Below are 15131 nucleotides of genomic sequence, written 5' to 3'. Positions count from 1 at the left end.
GAACAGTGAAAGTGTGTGGGAAGTTGCAGCCTTAGGCCATATGTTTGTGTGTGTGCATGTGTGTGTGTGTCTAAGTGTCTATTCACATGGGAAAATGCTTGAAAATCAGAAACAGATCCTTTGTATCTCAAACCCCCTAAAAACAACTACAACATAATGAAAATTGATTGATTTCGGGGGTGGGCGCATATAAGCTTCTGCACTCCTTTTGAGCAGAACTTCAACTGCTCAAATAAACAAACAAACAAAATTCCCTTCAGGGATATATTTAGTATTTCTGATTCCCATAATAACATCTTTAAGTGTTAATCGATAGGTAAGCTGCAGTCATGCGTCTTTTACCAATAATGCAGGCAAAGAACAGTTAGCTTTGAACCTGTAAACATTATTGTTTTATGGTTGCAAGCATTGTTTGAAAGCTCATATGGTGGAAGCTCATTCCTGCAGCAGCTGAAGCGAGCCGGACAACTTGAAATGAAAGCATCACAGAATACAATTAAACCTGCCTATGACTTCCACGTCGTTAGAGAGAGAATTGGCGTGCAATCCCTATTTTCAAGTTAGCAAATCTCAATGACTAATGTGTGTCTTCTCCTGCAGAAAAATGCTGATTCAAATCAGCAGCAGCACGGAGCTGAAGCTGCAGATGTTGGGGTTAAACATCTGTAAATCATCTCTCTGGGTAAACTGAGACTGTCAGGATGAATGTGGGCAGTGGAGGTGAACGGGATGTGCTTGCCTCTTGCTGAACTGGACTCCCAACTGTGGCTGTGGTTGCACAGAGCAGCTCCGAGGCCCGAGTGTGGGATGTGTTTATGCACATGTAACCACTCCTGCAAACTGAGAGTTGGAGTATATTTTTGATGGATTTAACTCTTCGAGTCAGGCATCTGTTTGTATTTTGAAGCATGGTTTGTTCTTTTTAAGATGGTCATCCAATGCTTTGGGTGAGCTATCGAGCAACCTTACTCTAAACATGGCTGAAAACTTCCGGTGGGTCTTGTTCCTTCGGGAAAGCTTTAACACATTTATACAACATTTGTTGTGCCTTGCATGTTCAACGTATTAGGGGGGTTAGGGGTGTTAATTTGAATCAAAACAAGGTTATTGTCCTTAAATAGAAACCCACAGAGGTAGATTATTTTTCTAAATCCATCTGTTGCCAATAGTTCATGGCCTTCTCCCACCAGGGCTTCAGTAGATTTGTCGGTCAGCTGGGGTCGTGCATTTTTATCCACAGTCAAAACACACACACACACTGGTGTCAATTGCAGGGCAAGTTGGTCTCCCTTGGAAGAGGTCAACACTCTGGAGTAATCCTGAAGTTGCCAGTAGTTCAGATTCAGAACATCACCCACACAGAGACTATGGCCGATCACCTATTTTTTTTGCTGTTTTGGTAAAACTCCCAGTGTGATTATGTGTTAAGAAGTAGAAATAAGGAGGGGAAACTTTAAAACGTTCTAATCTGCTTGCTTGTAGGGTAAAGATGAAGAAATGAAAGTGGAAAAACAAGGGTGGGAATGAAAAAATATTGAATGTTTGGGGTGGTGTAACAACCCTAAATCCTGCCCCTGGTGTACCACAGCGTCTCGTACCTCAGCCAAATGAAAATGACTACAAGTCAGGGAAAATTAAACCGGACAAGATACTTGAGCTTTAAATGAAGCACGAGTCAGGAAGACTATTTGACTTCAGGGTCGGCCTCTATCTCTCATTCATCTTTCTCAGTCTCATTTCTCTGTCACTCTCTTATTTGCTGAGGCTGTCATAGGTAATCAGCTGTCTCGTCAGCTGGCCTTCTAGAATCAATTACACGGCGCTCCTCCTCCTCTGACTTTAGTTCTTCGTGCTGTTGCTTCGCCCCCTCAACCTCCCCCATCGCCGCCTGTCTACACAGAATCATCATCCATCAATTCTTCACCAATCCTGTCTCAGCATGTCAGAATTTCTCTCCTCCAAACATACAGTATCAACCACCCCATAGAGTCTGAGCACCAAAAAACCTTCTGTCAAGTTCTGTTATAAATCATTGTCTTTATTCACTTGTCCCTCCTGTTTAAATAGTTAGATCAAATCGGAAAATATATTTGTCCAAATTAACAATCCCAACAATGGATTGATCATTTGTCAAAAGATATTTGGACTGTCATTCATGTTTACCTGAAGAAGAACTGTAATAACTTTGGCGATCCCTTACATTTCCTTATATGGCGTTTAAAAACACAACATTACCTCACTCTTTAGAAGAAGAAAAAAAGACAATCTCCCTGCAGCCTTCATGTAAGGATTGAGCCTTTGGCATGAACATTTGCTCCCGGAGAAGGTCATGACCCAAACTCACCCAATCACAGCACTGATCACACACAGAGGGAGTTTGGCTTGCCCTCACTCTGACCTGAGAGTTTCGATACTTCCTGTAGCCACACGTCTGTCCTCAGGTCAACCAGACTGAGGGGTCAAGTGTTCAAAGATCATGCTCAGACGATTTTCCCTTCAAAGTTGTTTACATTTTTTTGTGCAAGTTGCAAACACTCTGCATTCATCATTCTAACCTCACCTCAGAAACCAGACACTCAACCGAAACTTTCTACGAAAAACAGGCTTTACCAACACTGCACACACCATCAGGCACACAGCGGTATAATTACATTAGCTAAATAGTGATTCGTGGAAAATTCAATCTCAGTGAATTCCAGGATGGATTTTGCAAATGTATACATAAGGCTGAAAGTTATTTAAAAACCTATTACAGCCTCTGCACACACACACACACACTAACAAACACACACATTCAAACACACATGAGGCTAAATCTGGGGCCGTCTGGCTGGCGGAGGTTCGCGTGCCATCTCCCAGCTGCCTGAATCTTGATGTATGTGAGGAAAAGATATGACCCCAGGTTATTAGCCGTAGCACGAATCACCTCAGCAGTTGATTGTTGCCTTATTACAGCTGAGTAGTTCCTCCTTTCTCCTCTCAGACACACATGTCATCGAACCCTCAGGGCCAGATGAAAGAAATCAAAGACATGTGAACCTCAAAGGGAAAGCAGAGGGGCTATAGTGGGCTGTTCATGTGTGTGTGTGTGTGTGTGTGTGTGTGTGTGTGTGTATATATGAAGGTCTTAAAACTCAAGAGAAATTTCAGGTCGCCCTTGACGTCACAAAATATTTATTTTTTTCCGAAAACAACATTATTGAAGTAAAATTACAAATTGTCAATTCATCTCTTATCTCTGAAAGAGTACATTAAAAATCTATTATCAATGCTTTGCTTGTTACTTTAAGCAACAACTGCTCAAAATAAATGAAGTTATTATCTTTATTAATGGTTTCTGAAACATTTTAAAGGTCCCTGTTTTGAAGGACTTGGTGCAGCAAAGTCTTCAAATGTGCATTCCTGAATCTGTAAAGATATTCAATTTTCCATCATATGAGAGAAAGAGACTGAATCCTCACATCTGAGAAGTTGAGACCAGTACAATCAAAAGTCGTTGTAGATACTTTTTACCGTGCTCCACAGCATTGTGTCCCCATGCTCAGTCTGAATTTGACTGAAATCATTTGCGGTTTGTTAAATTATTATTGTTGTTTCAGTCATCTAGGTCGGGGTAAATTTGAAGCTTGATCCAAAGGCAACTGGACTTAGTTAGAGATCATGAAGAACTCTCTTTTGGCTGTGTGTGAAACTAGGTGAAACTAGGTCAACGACCCGGCTAACGACTCATTGTGAGCCATCCTTGATCATTAGGATAATGACTCACAGAGGTGTACGTCTGTCAACCTGTTTAGAACTGAAGAAGCCTTCCAGGGGAGACTTGAAACATCTTCAACATCTTCAACCAAGTGCTCAGTTCCCTTCCTGCACTCTCCACCAGTGTGCCCGGGTCAATCTTAAATGAAAACAAATGGATGACAAATTTAACATGACAGTTGTTACATAAGGCCTGCAACTCTGCACAGACATCTTTTAGTGCTTAAGAAATAGAGCTCTGATTTGCATATTGGACGTATCAAAGGACATTTGTATGCATTGTAAGGAACATAGCTGGCCAACGCTGTCTTTGTGACCCCGGCTGCAAGGCGAGCTAAACACTCCAGCTCTGCGGCAGCAGGCTAGCCAGCATCTGAGGCCACACAGCCAGGCTGCATGAGTCACACCGTCCAAAATGTGTAAAAACTTCACATTGGCAGATTAGTTTGTTTACATCCTGCAGTGGACGCGATTTGGCCAAGCTGCAGCACAACACAGCCAAAAAGCCTGTTCTCTCTTTCCTCCCTTTAACTAAGTGCTGCTCTGCCTCTTTCCTTCTTTTTTCCCCTTCCTTCCCTTTTTTTTTTTCTTTCTTTCTCCCCTCCTAACTATCTCCACTTCATCTCCCACCGCTGCCAAGAGCGCATGATCACGAGGCAGAGTGAAGTGGAAAACTAGTGCTGCCCTGCCCTTGTAAAAAATTTGAATGAAGTAAAAAAAAAAAAAAAAAGGAAAGAAAAAGGAGACAAATTAATAACAACACGAAACAGATGGGAAGTCGTATTTCCAGAATAAAACAAGACATTCGTAAAAGAAAGGAGAAAAAACACTCCTTTCCCCCAGCAGTGTTTGCCAGGTTATGAGCTCATTCTTTGTAGGCCCTCTGCTGAATATCTATTCATAGCGTCATCTCCGAGATGTCAGACTTTTATGACCCATTTCTCCTCTCGTTATCTGCAGCAGCAATTAGGGGCCTGTGAATTAAACGCAGGAAATATGGAAGTGTTTTCCTTACTTGGAACAAAGTCAGGATGGCTCACAGTAAACTGGTGTGTACAGGGGCTGATTAAACCCTTTAGAGTTCTCAAAACATAGAAGAGACTGGTAAAAAAGAAAACAAAGGCTGCGGCTTTGCGTGCATGTGTGTGCGGTTGTCTTTTTCTCAACGAGCCTCGATTGTAATGATGAACAGGGTCAGTCTGGGGTAACGCGCGCGCACACACACACACACACAAAGTGTACACAGACACACACACCATGTCTTGGCCGTGGTTTGAGGTCATGCCTGGCACAGCGCTCAGAAATCATAAAGAGGTGATGTCATATCTACATCATGGCAGACTGTAGAAGCTCCTGCATCCCTTCATGTACCACCTTGAGTTTAATGTCTCTTTTGTACTCTTTTAAAAGCTTTTCAGCTGTTTTCGTCCTCTTGATTGGTTTCACACACTCTAAATCAAGAGCTGCATTGTGATCCTTTTTGTACAACCCTTTTAACCTCCCAGAATGTCAGAATTGTAGCTTCCTTTTGAACACAAGTAAATTAAGAGCAACCAGTTTTGAACCAAAATCTGACTCTGAAGAATTGTGGACTTGTAATAAACCAGAGTTTGAAATGTAAATGACAGTGTCAACAGCCAAAACCACAATTAGGCCCCTTCCACACGCAGCAGGGTATCTCTCAAAATGAAGATATTTCTCTACGTTTTGGCTTCTCATCCGCACGAAAACGCAGATTTACGGCATCAAAAATGAAGCTTTTAAAAACCTCCGACCAAAGTGAAGATTTGTGAATTCTCCGTTTATGCGTTTGCATGCGGAGGTCAATAACCGGGGTTTTGCGTTTCGAAACGTCACCGCCTGCGACAAAATATGTTCTTACGTCACATAGTGACCTGTCTTTACATTCGGAAACAGTATGGATGCCCTCACAATGGTTTTGGCGCTGTTTTTTTGTCCAGGCACTTTTTTCTTGCTTGTTTTTACAAGCCCAGATAATGCTCCATGTTCAAGAACACAGGCGAAGGACGACGATTTTATTATTTTAAGTGACGTCGAGAGACAGAAGCTTACTCTGATTGGATAGGATTTGGGAAACTACTGCCACCTAAAGGTCTGGCATGCTTATGAATGTGCTAAAAAAAAAAAGCACTTCTGCGGTTAAGTGTGGATGAAGTTTTTTCTAAAAACAAGGTTGTGTGTATGTACGTTTTTCCTATACGGAGGGTGCAGGATATTCGTTTTTACAAAAACCGGGTTAGGTGTGGACAAGGCCTTAAAGATGCTCAAAAACAAAGAAGTGTTCAAAAGAGGGACCTTTTTGTTACTTCATCTTCAACAAGGGATTAAAGTTGAGGGCTTTAAAAACCTCTCACTGATGTCTCCTTTGAACATAGGCATTCAAACCAGAGAGCAGTTTGATTTAAACCAAAATAATATAGATTACCAAGAAGGAGGTAATGACCAACCAAAGCCATGGAAAGACTGCTAGTAAAAAACCACAGGTCCTAAACCTGACCTAGAGATAACATACTTAACAGATTAAAAGTCTGTGATAGATAATTAAAAATATTGTCACTTTTAAAAGTCTTGGCATCAGGAGACATTTGAGTTCCTATCAAACATATGCAAAGGTTTAAGTGTGTTAACATACCAAACTAATCCCCATGCTTACACAGGTGCAAAAAAGGACGACGTCATCGTGTCTGCACATGCCCATTCTGTCCAAAAAGGAGGCCACATCAGGTGAAAACACCTGTAGAGGAGAAAACAGGGTGTGTATTAAGTTCAAATTATGCACTTTTCTACATGTTGAATTTATAGTTAACACAGAAACTTCACCAAGAGTGACTCATATTTGTGCTTTTCCCCTACTTATAGGGTATAGCATCATTACACCTTGTTAGTGCCCTTACATCAAAACTGCATCTGCCAACCTCTGATACTATCATTCAGTGTAACTGGGACTGTTCATCTGAAGCGTTAAGAAAGAGTTATTATGTAACCAACTGAAGGTTCTCGGACAGCCGGCTCTTAATCTGCCAAGCTGGACTTCAAGCTCACATCATTATTTTTTCCTATGGTGGATTCAGAAATGTAATTTATAACAAACAAGCATTGGTGCTACCAAACAGCACACATCTGTTCGACTTTGTTCAAACTGCTCCTGCTTCCTTTTGTAAAACTGTGGCCAGGAACCTGAGAAAGGAAGAGGCAGATAGCTGAACAAGTTGGAGTCATTTTTCCTTCATCTACTAACATGCACAAAGTACAATGTTCATTAAAATAAAGCACCTCTGCTCTGTAAGTGTTTTAAGAGGCTTAAGGCCTGCCTCAGCTCCACCTCCTGGCCTGATACTAAATTGATAAAAGTTAGAAGGACATAACATTTCCAATATGGCAACCTTATCTTTAGGCTTCAAAAGACTGCTTCAGAAACTAATGTGTGACATCACTGAGATTACATCCATGTTTGTTTTTTTTGTTTTCTTTTTGCTATCTATGAGCTTGCCATAGCTAAAGGTGGCATTTCAAGGTCCGTCTTACTTTGGAGCTAATTTCAAACTAATCTATGAGATTATATTTGTTAGGTTTCTGTTCCTTGGAAAGTTGTGGAAAACTCACACTTCTTGCCCTGATCAAGTTGTCTATACTGATGGATTCTCATTGAAACAAGGTTTTCTTCGAAAGTACATGCACCTTTCCCTGCTCGTGATGCAAGTTGTGATGCAATATATCAAGTGCTTCATAGGATGCTACAGACTGGGGCTATTCTTTGCAGATGGGTCATAAGTGTAGGATGATCATTGCTCCATACTGAGTTGAAATGTTAACAAAAAAATAAAATCAAAGATAGAAGATCCAGATTTGTTTTCTACAAAAACAAACCCGCTCAAATTGGAAGAGATATGAAAAATGACGATCCTTTTAAGGAAACATTTGCACAACTTTTCAAAGTGTTAGTTTACTGCTGGTCCATGTAACAGTGTGCTGTCAAATGAAATATTTTGTATTCAAAGGTAACTTGTGAATTGAAAAAGTGTTGCAATCCTCTCCTAAAGTTTACACTTAGGCCATGAGCTCACGAGAAATGACTGCAGAGGTAGTCACAGGCGGTGTGAGATATTGTAGGAATAGTTCTCTCTCACTCTGTATTTGACTCCTACATGCTGGTATCAACAGGAAAGAGGCAGCCAATGAAACTAATTGGGTGGTGTGTGTTTTATGAAAAGAACAGCCTGTGCTGTTTCAAGCTCCCTCCCACAGCACGCTCACTGGCTGATCCTAAGTGGTCTGCTTTTCCTAACTCTGCCCTGATTGGAGCAGAGAGATGCCAATGAGTGAAAACTTTTTTTCCCTCTTTTTCCTGAGGACCTGCCCTTGTTGTTTTCAACTTTAGAGGCAGAGCTGGGCTGAGACGATCTAGCACAGTGACAGCCTGCACTCTGGTGCTGTATCTGCACTCAAGATGGACACAGTGTACTTGATTTGAATCCAACCTCACACATTATATAATTGTATTGTGCCAAATATTCCTAATAGGGCACTAATTCTTTTGAGAAATGGGTTCCCTGCAGGCAAAGTGTGAAACTGTTACAGAACTTTTTTTCCCCAAATTCACAAATAAAATTCCTCCACAGCTGAAAACTTTACATTTTATGAGATCACCAAAACTTTATCTAAGAGCATGGAGAAAATTATTGATCTTTGTTTAACTTGATAAGTTGGTAATAGTATTTTAGTTCCATCCCTCAGACTGAAGACATTAAACTGTACAATTAGGTCGCTTGTGTAAAACCTTGTGTTGACTATGATCCATCTGCCTGATTACAGAGGTGTGTTTATTATTTAATGTGCATTTCAGTGCTGTGCATACAAGAGTGTGAGTGCATGCATTAGTTTTATCTATCCTACTGCAGAATGAAGAAGACAAATGACAAAAATGAACAGTACATAGATTCAATTATTGGGCTCAGTTTTGCAACAGTTTATTTATCTTAGGAACATAATGAAAATATATATTTACAAAAATGTCACTTTGGGAAGCTGTACACACACCCACAACAAAAAGCACAACATAAATAAGTTAGTTTAATGGTTCAGTGTTTTTCAAAAAAAAAGAAAGAAAAAAAGGCACAGGTACTCTTCAAAAATGTTCTACCCTAAAAAAAAAAAATACAAAAAAAAAATATAAAAGAAAAGAGAAATTAACAATAGTGCAATTCCATGTTCCACATGAATTCCACACAGCAAAGACAAATCTTTGATTCACATATTTGCATAAGTAACCCAGTGGTTTTTTTTGTTGTTTTTTTAACATTTTTTTTCTACACAAACTTGGACTTCACCATTTATCACAAGGGGATGGGATTTGTGACCTGAAAAAGCCACTAAAATATATGCTCACCTAATTTAAAAAAACAAAAGCTAATTCTTAGGATTATTAGCAAATACTGTTAAAAATTTGGTTGGATATTGCTCAGCAGTTTAACTACCCCCCTCAATCAGCCCCCAAAACAAAAGGCACAAACTTTGGCTTTTTCTTTTTCTTTTTTAAAGTCAGAAAATGGGAAAATAAAGAGACGATATAAACGATGTAAACTTTATCTGTCATGGCTGTTCCCAGGTAGATGGACCCTCAACTTAAAGTGTGGGCATCTGGGCCTTCAAAAAAAGATTAAAAAAAAAAAAAAAAAAAAAAAAAAAAAAAGATTAATAACACTGGGACAAATGAAGCCACAGGAAAAGAAAAGCAAAGGAGAAAATTTGTTTCCACATAACCCTGACTTTTGAAATCTGCATTTTTTAACTTACATCAATTACCTGAATTATGATATACAATATGACCAAGTTAACAAAATAATATTTCTCTTTTGGAAATTGCACTGCAACTTCCCGAGTCAAATTCACACACTTACTCAAAGACATTTAACGAAAAGGTATGAAAAGCATAATATGCTTCTTTTTATGTGCTACATCTGAAACATAGGTAGTAGATACAAAAATGAGCAAAAATCCATTTGCACACTGCTACATTGTCTGCTGCTTCTGAGGCAATTTAACTGAAATGAGTGCCAAAACTTGATAGTGTACATATTCAGTGCTTTGAGCAGCCTCTCCTCCTCCCTCCTTTAGGAAAAGGCTGCTTTTAGATTGTTCTCTCCCATCTGTCAGATGACGAGAAAGGCTACAGTATTCCACCAGCAACAGGTCTCCTCGCTCTGTGGGACAGAAAGAGGAAACAGGCTGTTTAAAAAACAGTTGTGTTGCTTTATGCAGACACACACGCACACACAAGCACGCAGAGGATGAACAGTCATATCATGAAGTGTTGTGAGACAGAGAAAAACTATATGAAAGTTTGTAAGGCTGGTGAAGAACGTGCGTGTGCGCTGCTCGCAAAAAGTGCGCTCACGGCTCTTTTTGGAGATTTAAATGAGGTTTTTTAAAAAGCCGTTAAACAAATCCAAAAATAGGACAATAAAAAACAAATTAGTATTTTATACAAACCGGGTATGTTGTTACGACTTCATCCCACATAATGAACACTGAATAGTACGACAAACCTGTCTAACCTTGCACTGTTTTTCACTGGAGCTCCGCGCCGTTCTCCGGCCTGCTCGCTCTCTCCTCCGGGGCTCGACATGCCGCGCCGCCCGCCTGGTCGTCATCTTCTTCGTCGGAATGCGACCTTTTACTCCGACTCTCGCCTGAGCAGGGACCTGGCAGACAACAGGGCACACAGGAGGGAGGGAGGAGGGAGGAGGGGGGGGGGGAAGTTGTCAGGGTTGTTGGGCGTGTAGCGCTGCACGTTCACTTTAAAGAGGCACCTGACAGCTACGACGATCTGTTACAACCGAGAAGTGCACCACGTAAGAAAATGTGCAAACTACAATGTAATACGCGCGACTTTTACGCACTTGCTAGTGTGTTTTAACATCGCCAGCCGTTATTAACATCAAATCAAACATCCATAAATAAGTGAAAGTTCTTCTCCAGCATATGCTGCTTATTTGCAAAACAGATCAGCGTATCGGAGCGAACAGTTAAACCCCGGACACAACTGGTGCTTTTTCCGCCACATTGCGACACAAATGCATGGAAGCCAGAAGAGGTCAAATCACCTGGAGATCCTGAACGCCTCTTCCTCGAACCGTTTCTGTCTTGCTGGCGACCTGGCTGCCTTTCATCCCTTTCCTCGGCACCCAGTCGGTCGTTGTCGCCGGGGCGCTCCTCCTCTCGCTGGGGCTGCTCTCTCCGGTGAGGAGGTCTGCGGAAAAACTCCGGTGCGTCATTGTCCTCCTGCCAGTCGTAACTGCGCGGAGTGAGCGGCCTGTCGTTGACGACATCGAAATCATACTCCTCCATAAAAGACTGCACACTTTCCTGTATCGAAGCTTCAAAATACCTCCGTGTCTCCTCTCGGTCAGGTGTGCCGAAAAGGTTTCTGCGGGTCGGAGGTCTGACGTTGTCCTGCTGCCGCGCATCCACCCTCTCCACCGTCGGACTCGCATTAGACAGGCGAACATCTGACATTTTGTTGCACATATGACAAGTAAAAGCACTCCCACAAACAGCCAAACACTTTCAAACTTCTATTTCCAAGTAGTATTCCTCTCAAATGCAAAATAACAGGAGCGATGCAAGCATACTCCGAGCGTTTCATCCAAAACGCGTACGCGCAAAAAAAAAAAATGATTATGCGTCTCCAAAAGGTGCAGGAGGGGGTTTAAAAAAGCCACTCCTGTCAAGTCCGTAGTAAGGCAAGATAAAAAAAAACAACAAGTCAAGTCATAACAGCCAACATGGCGTTGGAGGGAGCTGTGAGTGAAGAAGAAAAGTTGACATCAAGGAGTATTTAAACAGCGGAGGCGATTCATTGGTCTGCGCACTAGGACCGCCCACAGAGGGAGCTCCTAAAGTCGAACAGGGGCAACAACAACACAGAACTGGATTGGATTAACTCTACACATGAATATGGCCTAATTTACCTTGTTTGATTACTTAGATTAAGAAGAAAAAAAAAGATGATCCAAAGAAAAGGGGGGGGGGGGGGGGCACTAGAAAGTATCTATTTGCACCTGATTTGTCACAACAGACATCAGGTTAGACAGTTAACTGAACACTTACAAGTCAGGACTCTGATCTCATTAAGTGTCATTTGTATGCTGTGATCTCGCACTGTAAGATAAGTAGAGGAATTGTCTTTGGTGTAAAGCCTGATAAGAAAACAGAGTAGTAACATGTACTGGCTGCTAATGCTATCACAGGAATCATGAATCATGGGGGGAAAAAAAAAAAAAAAAAAGTGTCAGATTGCTGACAGATAATGCAACATGATGTCAAGTAAACAGTTTAGGCACACTTGATTAAATCAGTGTGAATCTATTCAACGACAGCCTCAAGGTTATTAAAGGACAATTAGACACTTAATATGAGGTTCTGTGCAGGAAAAACAACAAACAACAAAAAATTAAAAAAAGCCACAAATGTGCCTCCTGCTATCTGATGACATCAGCTCTGGAGCAGAAAGTCTTTGTAATGGTTGGCACAGTGCCTATCAATGTCAGACACCCCCCCCCCCCTCCCCTCCCCCCCGCCACAGGGCGGGTTTGTGTGCTTCAATGGTTGTAATTGCTTATTTGTGAATTTAAGCACCAAGGAAATTTAAAAAAAAGAAAAAAGAGACCAAAAAAAAAAAAGTCACAAACCTTTCCTTCTGCAGGGTTCTCTCAGTGTGCATCGGGACAAAAAAGTCCCACTTATCGAATGAACCGTCTGTACATGTCAGAGCTGCAAAGGTGTCCTGCATTAATTCAGCGAATGCATCAGCAAGTGTGCACAGTTCACAATGTCCCAACTTCAACTCTACAGCAAGTGTTGCTTTGCATTCCTCAGCACACTTTGCCAGACAAAAAAAAGAAAAAAGAAAAAAGAAATCACTGGGCCTGCCTTAAAGGCCATGCTGTTTCAATTAACCCCTTGAAAAGAGTGAAACATCTCGTGATAAATTCAGCCAAGGCCATCTGTTTTATCGATGCTATCGCCGGGATCACACTTAATCCATAATGTGTTTATGCTGCTGCAAACTGTGCGCGCTGTTGTACAGAGTGATCCCTGAGATGGAAACAGATTTGGATCGAACTGATTAGATGGGTATTTGAGAGTCGAGGCCAGGGAACATTTTGTTTGGGTCACACATCCATAAGCGATGCTTTAAGGGAAGTACTTTCTTTTCTTTTTTTTTTTCTTCTTCTTCAGTTTAAATATCTGGGCCCCATCTCACAGGTTCAAAGAAAAACACACAACATTCGAATGGGATGATGCCGCAGATTTTGTGACTAAAAACAACGTACATTATTACCCTAAAATAAGGATGCACAAGGAATAATAATAATAAAAAAACAACAGAGAACGGTCACTACTGGATGTGTCTTTTTATAGATGTAGATTCCACAAAAAAAAAAAAAAAAAAGACTGCACAGAAGTTAACAGAGAAACCTCCGACCACAGGCACAAAGGATGTGGAACTGTCACAACAGGCGTTCTGAAGTCTCCACGAGTGTGTGCCGTTTAAAGAGCGATCATACCCGTCTGTTTCGGAACACTAATACAAACACGTTTCCTCATAAAAGCATCATTCGTTGAGTACAGGCCTTTCATTGCACTGGCTGTGAAAAGAAGACATCTGGCAACTGGTCTTGAAGGATGTTAAAGCATCCACATTAGAACTTTCTTACCATCACTATCAGGGAGACGACCAAAAGAGTTGCCGGGCAGAACAGCAGCTATTAGCAAATACTGTGATGCCGGGTCTTAATGAGGGCCATAAAAAAAGAACATGTGCTGCAGTAATACAAACTGAATCTCTTATATTCAATTATCTTCACATGCCATTACCACCAATGGGTTGGACAGAAGCATAACAGGGTTTTTTTCCTGAGGTGTAGTTGTGTTTTTATTTTCTTCTTCCTTTTTCTGATAGTTGGATGTCAGGTGTGTGCTTGTCTTCCTGCATGTTTTGATCAAAGAGTGCAATGACGTATCTGTGAGTTTTTTGGGTTTTTTTTTTTTATCTGACCATTCAGACGCGTTTCTTCCATATGTCCGCAGGGTTAAGGGTCTCCACTTCGGCTGTCATGAGATGGCAGCTTTGGAGCTCTGCTTCTTCTTGGCCAGCTCGTCCCGGATCTGATGGGGAAACTGGTCCAAGTGCTTGTTCACACACTGCATGCAAAACCTCTTAGTGTAGAAAAGGCTGCATTCCTGACAGAAGAGAAGAGTTCAGCATCAATTCTCAGACATGCCTAGTCACACGGATAATGTACTTTTCAATATCTGTATGTGAGACTGAATAAATTGATTTGAGCTGCATGGCAGTCATACATATAAGCCATGCGATTACAAAGTTCCCATGTTTTACACCAATCATCTACAAAAATCCACTTTGAAAACCTGACTGGGAATGCTGATTATTGTTGGGCTTGATGACTCTCCTGGGATGAATTTTAATGTCCCCAATCATTGTGGTTACAGTTTATTTCTCCATGAAGAAAGCATGCACACATCATCTCATCTAATCATTCATCATTTCATAAACTGAATCACATGATCACATATCTATCCTGGACAAATACAGGACCGTAGAGGTGTAATTTAAAGACATCTTACCGATCCCACACAGACGCACATGCTGCACAGGCTGCAGGTAGAGCCCAACACCAGAAACTTTTCCTTGTCCGGACTGAAGGGGTCTCTGCTCACAAAACAGTCCTCAAGCAACCTAATGGGGCGACACAAATGTAAAATAAGCGGAATTAAAATGCAAACAACACCCATGTGGTTTACATAAATAAAAGAGAATGTGTCTTTCAATACAGACACTGTGATTGATTTAACTTAAACAACACTTAAAGGTGATTTTATCTAACGTGAAACGTCGACGTAGCTGCTAATCTTTAGCGTATCTATTATCTAACATGGACACTCACACAATGGCTCTTGTGTTAGGTGGTTTCTGGCCGTAGTAGGTAAAAGGGCTACTTAAACCACACAACTGGCAAGTAAATGATTTTTGACGGGGTTCACTTGAAGTTAGCTCCATCGTGCAGAGCTCAAAACCAGGAAGAGCTACTTCCTGGATTTCAAAGTCCAACCACCATGTTGTTTCATGTAACTTTACCGCCACCTACTGGACAGGGGGAGCACGACGACAGAGAGCGGATAGCGAACTACACACAAATATCATTTAATAGGTTATCAATATTTAATGATTTTCAACCATATTTGAATGTTTTCATAAATGTATATTAATATTTAGTTATCATGTGTATTACATTTGGGTAAATTAAAGAATCGTGATGTGACAACAAATA

At 41.1% G+C, this 15131-nt stretch overlaps 2 protein-coding genes across 2 annotated transcripts; both read right to left on the bottom strand.

The window, feature by feature from the left end:
• Nucleotides 1-8728: 8728 nt before the first annotated feature.
• On the bottom strand, nt 8729-13092 carry cdkn1ba (cyclin dependent kinase inhibitor 1Ba). Its single transcript, XM_079335162.1, has 3 exons — nt 10881-13092; nt 10332-10478; nt 8729-9977 (listed from the first exon to the last, which is right to left on the bottom strand). The coding sequence occupies exons 1-2, from the start codon at nt 11302-11304 to the stop codon at nt 10345-10347; spliced, it is 558 nt and encodes a 185-aa protein (XP_079191288.1). The 5' UTR covers nt 11305-13092; the 3' UTR covers nt 8729-9977; nt 10332-10344.
• Nucleotides 13093-13178: 86 nt separating this feature from the next.
• cdpf1 (cysteine rich DPF motif domain containing 1) lies at nt 13179-14953 on the bottom strand. Its single transcript, XM_079335163.1, has 3 exons — nt 14748-14953; nt 14428-14539; nt 13179-14022 (listed from the first exon to the last, which is right to left on the bottom strand). The coding sequence occupies exons 1-3, from the start codon at nt 14858-14860 to the stop codon at nt 13894-13896; spliced, it is 354 nt and encodes a 117-aa protein (XP_079191289.1). The 5' UTR covers nt 14861-14953; the 3' UTR covers nt 13179-13893.
• Between the last annotated feature and the right edge of the window lie 178 nt (nt 14954-15131).

The sequence above is a fragment of the Symphodus melops genome, assembly GCF_947650265.1.
Source record: "Symphodus melops genome assembly, chromosome: 22".
Lineage (NCBI taxonomy): Eukaryota > Metazoa > Chordata > Actinopteri > Labriformes > Labridae > Symphodus > Symphodus melops.
Note: the sequence above shows the minus strand (reverse complement) of the source record. Positions and strands in the feature narration are given on the sequence as shown.

What these genes read in the sequence shown, in the direction of transcription:
- cdkn1ba (XM_079335162.1), bottom strand. Translation starts at nt 11,304, where the DNA reads ATGTGCAACAAAATGTCAGATGTTCGCCTGTCTAATGCGAGTCCGACG. An exon ending in GAGGCGTTCAGGATCTCCAG is followed by an intron (nt 10,479 to 10,880) that starts GTGATTTGACCT and finishes GTTGTCTGCCAG; the next exon opens with GTCCCTGCTCAGGCGAGAGT.
- cdpf1 (XM_079335163.1), bottom strand. Translation starts at nt 14,860, where the DNA reads ATGGAGCTAACTTCAAGTGAACCCCGTCAAAAATCATTTACTTGCCAG. An exon ending in CCTAACACAAGAGCCATTGT is followed by an intron (nt 14,540 to 14,747) that starts GTGAGTGTCCAT and finishes TCGCCCCATTAG; the next exon opens with GTTGCTTGAGGACTGTTTTG. An exon ending in TGTGCGTCTGTGTGGGATCG is followed by an intron (nt 14,023 to 14,427) that starts GTAAGATGTCTT and finishes CTCTTCTGTCAG; the next exon opens with GAATGCAGCCTTTTCTACAC.